The 6,596-nt window shown below is 29.6% G+C and overlaps 1 protein-coding gene across 1 annotated transcript; it reads right to left on the minus strand.

Annotated features, from left to right (window-relative positions):
• Positions 1-3,634: 3,634 nt before the first annotated feature.
• On the minus strand, positions 3,635-6,066 carry LOC107936633 (U-box domain-containing protein 4). Its single transcript, XM_016869390.2, has 2 exons — positions 5,602-6,066; positions 3,635-4,694 (listed from the first exon to the last, which is right to left on the minus strand). The coding sequence occupies exons 1-2, from the start codon at positions 5,892-5,894 to the stop codon at positions 3,878-3,880; spliced, it is 1,110 nt and encodes a 369-aa protein (XP_016724879.1). The 5' UTR covers positions 5,895-6,066; the 3' UTR covers positions 3,635-3,877.
• Between the last annotated feature and the right edge of the window lie 530 nt (positions 6,067-6,596).

Here is a 6,596-nt window from a genome sequence, read left to right on the forward strand (position 1 = left end):
TTTTTTTCCCATTTTATCAAGATGCTTGGAAAAAAGTTCGGATTTAAAGTTATAATGCCATCAAGGGTTGAAGCAATGCAAATCAATTCTCACTTCACCAGTCATTAGTTGTAGAGGCGACACTAAGGGCTCACCCAAAAATGGACTTTTTTTTATATAATCCTTCTAAAAGTTCAAAGATTATAAACTAGTACAACAGTAAAATTGCATCTTAACACTTTTCAAAATTTAAATTTAAATTTTGACCCTACTCCCAAATCTTTCTGTCTTCGCCACTAACTACTTAGCTAAATCTTTCAATTTCAATAAAAACATCAGAAATATTCTTGTATGGATTTAATAGCATTATAAATTATTTTATATTTATTAAATATAAAATATTATCGAAATCAATTGATTGCTTGTTACAACAAATTCTTATTACTCGTAACAAGATTAAAGTGATTATCCAGCAAACCATATGAAATCACAAATTGCAACAAATTAATTTGTTTACCTTTTATTTAATCATTCTTCTTTATTCTTGTTCTACAATGGGATAGAAAAGAAGTGGTTTTAGTGTGGCCCATTCGAAGTTTCAAGGAAAGGTCCACCCTTAGATACCTTCCTTCTTTACTTCAAGCTGCCCAAGTAGGCAAACCCTAATAATTATGATTAATGGGTTGGCTTAAGTGAACAATGGTGGTACACCTTCATTCATCATTTAATATGTTAGGTAAATTATATTAGTAGTGGTTTAATTATTAGTATTTTTTTTGTCATTCAATTATATAAAGTTACAAAAAAGTCATCAAATTATTCAATTTTGTTATTTTTATTATTAATAGGCTAAAAATGGTAATTTTTAAAATCGGTATAATAGCAACTTTAACCCTTAATATTATACACTGTGTCAATTTAGTCTTGATTCTAAAAAAATTAACCTTCAACATTTACACCATTTAATTTGGGTTTTTTTTGCAGTTTTACCTTTTTTTTATGTGATCCTTTCACCCAAAAAGTAAAAAAATAAATTAACTAGTTAAATTTGATTGAAAATATGCAAAAAATAGAAACACCAAAAAATCTAAGATAAATTTTTTAATACTTTCTCATTCTTTTAAAATTAACCAGCAATGTCACTAAGAAAAGCAAAACTACAAAAAAGACCAAATTATATAATGTGTAAATGTTGGCGGTTAATTCTTTTAGGATCAAAAGTAAATTGACATAATTTTTAAATGTTAAAGTTGATATTATGTCAATTTTAAAAGCTGCCACCGTTAATCAACTAGTGACAAAAGAAAATAAAATTAAATAGTTAAATGACCAAAAAAGATATTTATTAATAATTAGGTGATTATAATTTACCCAACATATTAATAATTTGTATTAAATAAGTGGCCAAAAACTTCACTACTTACTCTGATAAGTCTTGAATAAATGATTAGCAAAGTAAATAAACTATATTTGCAATTTAAATTAGCTTAGTTGATCAAATTACTATATTTAATAAAAGTAAAATTATGATTTAGATTTAGACATCGATTTATGAATAAATGTAGATGAGTAAAAATACAAGGGCAATGAAGGTGCTGGACCAAAACTAAAACTAGCTACCTTCTATAGTTGTATTAGACTTGGGACATAAAGTAAGCCGACAGCCTATGTTTTGTATTGGTGTTGAAGGGCCCTCCTTTCCAATTTCAAACATCACCACGCTGTTTTATTTCCAAGTAAGATTCAATGATTTTAAGCTGTGTTCATTAGAGAAGGTTTCGAAGCTCAGGTAGTTCATCGTTTCTTGCAAAGCTTTCAACGGTCCAAATTCGATCTTCCACTTCAATTAGTTTACGTCTAGTTAAACTCCAAATAGTAATGAACCTTGACGCTCAAAATTTTCATTACACTTTGTAATTTTTTAAAACAATTTAATTACTTCAAACCTGTAAAAATCCTTTGAAAAATGCAACTGGGTCTCCCATGATTTTAATTTTTTTTTATTAATCTCCCTTAAAATTAAAAAAAAAATCTTTAAAATTTTAGTTAAACACCAAAACACAAAGAAGTAAATAAGTCCTTTTAACATGAGCTTCCGTACCAAAAATACTAATATGATATCCTGCAAATCATACAAGAGAGAGAGAGAGAATTGACCTCTCCACTTTCGGTGAAGTTTCCTAATTGGATTTTATTATACGTGGTGCTTTATGATTTAATTGGATCGAAGTAATAATGATTTGTTATTTTATACAGAAACAATCTAAGTGTGAAAAGAAAATTAATACTGAGATCCCAAAAATATCAGTTATTAGATGCCATAATTGCTTGAGAAAATTGGAGGGACCCTAAAAGAAAATTTCCAGAAAACAGGAAAATGCTTCCACTTGGGATTGATTGAGAAATTTCCCACTGTTTAACTTGAATTGCCCTTGAAGATCCACGCTCAAAATGCAAGCAACTATATCAATTTAACATTAAATATCGGATAGGGTTGGGATTAGTTTGAGTTTGAGTTTTAGTTGTTGAATTGGTAAATAGATTTTTGTATTAAGAGTTGAATTGTATTTTGTTTCTTTTATTTAAAAAATAGATAAATTAATTTCTATACGTTAAATCAAAGAGTAAATTGTTCATTTTTATTAAAAATTTTATTTATTTCTACCATTAAAATTGTCTTGGATGACGAAATAACTAAATAATTACCCATAATATATAAAGATTAAATTTTAATAGTAAAAATATATAAAAATTTTAATTAAAATATTAATTTATTTTAAATTTAATATATAAAATTTAATTTACTTAATAAAAAAGATAAAATGTAATCCGTGTTTACTTTATTGGTAACATTTATGGCTGATCCGGATGTCATCATTATTCATTTCTAAGCTGCCAATAAGAAATCAGAGCCAGCAGGGAAAGGTTGATTAATTTCAGTTCCATGGTCAGCCTTTGCTATTTGATTTGACCTATGCCAAATGCAAAATTGAATGTTTATAGATAAAATTTACAGACTACTTCTAACCATGCCATGCTGAAATCTTGTGTTATTATTTAGTCTTGTCAGGGCATGGTAGTTTTGAAAAACTCAATTTAAATTAAAAAGTTTTTAACTTTTTTTATGATTCCATCAATTTTGAATTTCAATTATATAGTTTAGGAGTTGAATCATATCATTTTATTTTCAAATTTAAGCTGTTGGTTTTTAATGAACAAATCAAATTAAATTAATTCAAATTTAGATTTGTTGATACCAAGTTAAGATTATGGTAGCTAATGACAGTTCCCTCACTAAATGGGCAAATAGCTGTAAGATATGTCAAAGAGACCCTTATTCCTAGACTTTAACAGATCTTACAAAGAGCATTGTCAGTCATTTCCGGAACACCGCATGCCATTTCCTTATTAGTTTCACATCCCTTAAAACCTCAACTGACCTACTTATGCCCTTTTCTCCTAAGTATAGATTATCATGCCAAGACAACGAGTAAATACAGAGTATGGATAGCACAGTATGTGCTCGCCCTGCCGCAAGGTAAAGGGTTCCCAAGATCTTGATCGGCAGGATTTGGTGGTCACAGGTTTTTAGCTCGTGAGGTCGGCACATTGTGAAATAAAATCAAAATCATACATAAACCATGAGAAGAAAAGATAAACAAGAACTTTCATTGACGGTATAATGTATTACATATAACAAAAGTTAAATCTTTACAGGCAAACTAGAAACTATGCATTCAACATCATATAATTTCCAATTTATTGACAATTTTTTTCATTTACCAGTCACCCGATACCACCATAAACGGCCTGGACCGGCATTTTCACAGTTTCTTTAACTATCAAACACCACCAAGAACATAAAAAAAAGAAAAGAAAAAGAGGACAAGAAGCAAAATCATAAATCAGTTGGGGTACAAACCAGAGCTCTCTTTTGTAAATGTCTCAAGCTCTGTTCCATACTGACTTGAACCATCTCAGCCAACATCTTCTTTGCTTTACTCGATTGTTCATCGCCATCGATCTGCGATATTATGTTACAAACAATATTCTCTAATGTATCAGGTTGGAACTCAGACCTAGGATACGGTGTCTCCCTTAATAACCTCAAAAGTGTTTGAGCTTTCGTCTGAGATTTTGGTGTTCCTTGTACTGTAAGTTCAAGTAATCCAGGGATTACACCTTCTTTAAGAATCAGTTCCCTATATTTACATCGGTCACCCTCGCATATCGTCAATAAAGCCCCAACAGCATGTTCCCTAGCTTGACGAGTGCCGTTTTCAAGCACTTCGACAACTGCTAGTATCCCACCATCTTCAGCTGCTAAAGCTGTTCTTCCTTCATCGAACCCCACCATGGATTCTATCACCGAACAACATTTTTCAGCCGTTTTCGATGATCTCTTTGACGATTTCAGTAAAGTGACCACGGAAGGGACGGGATCGGTTTCGATAATGACAGTGAGATTATCGGTGTAAGTTGAGAGATTGGATAAAGCCATCACAGCATCAACTTTTGCTTGTGTGGTTCCATGTTTAAGGATATTTACAAGCAGAGGAATCGCACCGGAAGCGCCAATAATCGGTTTATTGCTGATCGAAGCAGATAGAGTTAGTAATGCTGCGGTTGCGGATTCTTGGAGGTTTATATTCTCACTTCGAAGGAATCTAATAACATGATCTAAAGCACCTGCTTCCACAATACTCATCTTATTCCTGCAAATTATGATGCAAAAAAAAAAGAAAAAAAAGAAAGTTTTTAATCACATTTTCTCTTCATCAAAACACCAAATTGCAACAACTACAAGATCATGAATTTAATAATCAATCAAATACACAACAGATAATTTATGTTTTGTAATTAATCCCATAAGGTTGCTTCATTTGCAAGGAAACAAAAATATTACTTGTTAGATTAAAAAGTAAAAAAAAGCTTCCTAAAGGTCAACAAACAGATGAATTTATAATATTCCTCTTTTTTTTTATGGAAAGAAAGTGAATATATTTCTTCATCAACAGACAAATTATGATAACTTCAAAGAGAAGATGATCTTATAAAAAAAAGGGGTAAAAATAAAGAAACAAATTACACTTTGTAATCAAATTAATAACAAAAAAATATACACCTTCAATTAAAAAAAAAGGAAAAGAAGAATCCAATTCTATCTAAAGGCTAAACAAGAATAATCCCAAAATTCAATCCATCTTTACTTTAAAGTTTAAACCTTATCCTTTTTTTTCTTTTTTTTTTTTGGGGGGGTTAATAATTAATTTATAAAAGATTATTACTTTATTAAATAAATTTTAGAAATTATATTTTTTTTGGTGACTAGAAATTATTATTTTGATGGTCTGCTCTGTTGATTTTTTTATTTTATTCAAGCTCTGTTGATTTTCTGAATAACCAATCAAAGATAATAAAAAAAGTATATTAAATGAACAGGCAAATTTAATTAAAAAAATTAGAATCCTTCAAAAGAAGAAGAAGAAGAAGAAGAAGAAAGAAACAATTAAACTGAAAAATCAATCCTTTACGAACCCAACTACCCAAAAAAATTACCCTAATTCCCAAAAGCACGAATCACTAAAAAAGAAGTAATTTTAAACTTCAAACATATCTTACCTTTCGTCTTTAACGGCGAGATTAAGGAGGGCGAGAAGAGCAGACTCATGGTGGGACTGAGGTGAGTCGACTCGGAGCATAGAAACGAGAGGAATAACAGCTTCAGCAAGTAACCGGCGACACCTTTGGGAAGTTTTGGTGAGCCGACGGATTTCCTTAGCGGCTTGTAGCTTGGAATCGGAGTCGTCGTATTGGATTAATTGAAGAGCTCGAAGCACGGCTGAGCTTGCCCCACGTGGCGTGACATCAACGTCCGATGAAGAAGGGCTCTGATTGTCGGCGGCGGCTTCCATTGGATGAAGGAAAATCGTCGGTGGGTGGTGCTGGAAAAAAATCTGAGTGAAATTAAGGAGAGAGAAAAAAAAAATCGAAAGAGGTGGCGTCAAGCAACTGTTTAAAAAAAGATATAATAAGAATGAAATGTATATAAATAAATAAGCAAAAAAAAAGTATATTTAAATTACCACTTGTATAAAGTTTGGTATAAAATATATATTAATTTTTTTTGGTATATTAAAATTTAAGTTTTCTTTAAGTTACTTTAAAGATAATATGTCATTTATTAGTTTATTAATTTTTTTTAGTTTTTCATCATTTAGTACATGAATTAAGTTCAAATAAGAATTTATATTTTTTATATAATATTTATATTTGGTATAAGCGTATTCAAAATCTATTTTATTGATTTGATCGAAATTTACAACTAACGAATAGTATTAACAATTAATTTTTAATTTAAAAAAATACAGCCATAAAAAAATTAAATAAATTTATAATTAAAATTAAATTTATTTTATTAATAAAATCATACATATTTAAACTTAATAATATTAATAATTAATTTAGATATAACTAATTCTAAAACTCAAATTAAACATTAAAAATTAATAATTAAAGAAATATTATCACTGCTCTAAAATTAAATTTCGAATTTCACATTCGAATAATATGTAGGGAAGAATCATCGTTAATCTTCTTTGAGACTTGTACTATGC

The sequence above is a fragment of the Gossypium hirsutum genome, chromosome A07 (assembly GCF_007990345.1).
Source record: "Gossypium hirsutum isolate 1008001.06 chromosome A07, Gossypium_hirsutum_v2.1, whole genome shotgun sequence".
Lineage (NCBI taxonomy): Eukaryota > Viridiplantae > Streptophyta > Magnoliopsida > Malvales > Malvaceae > Gossypium > Gossypium hirsutum.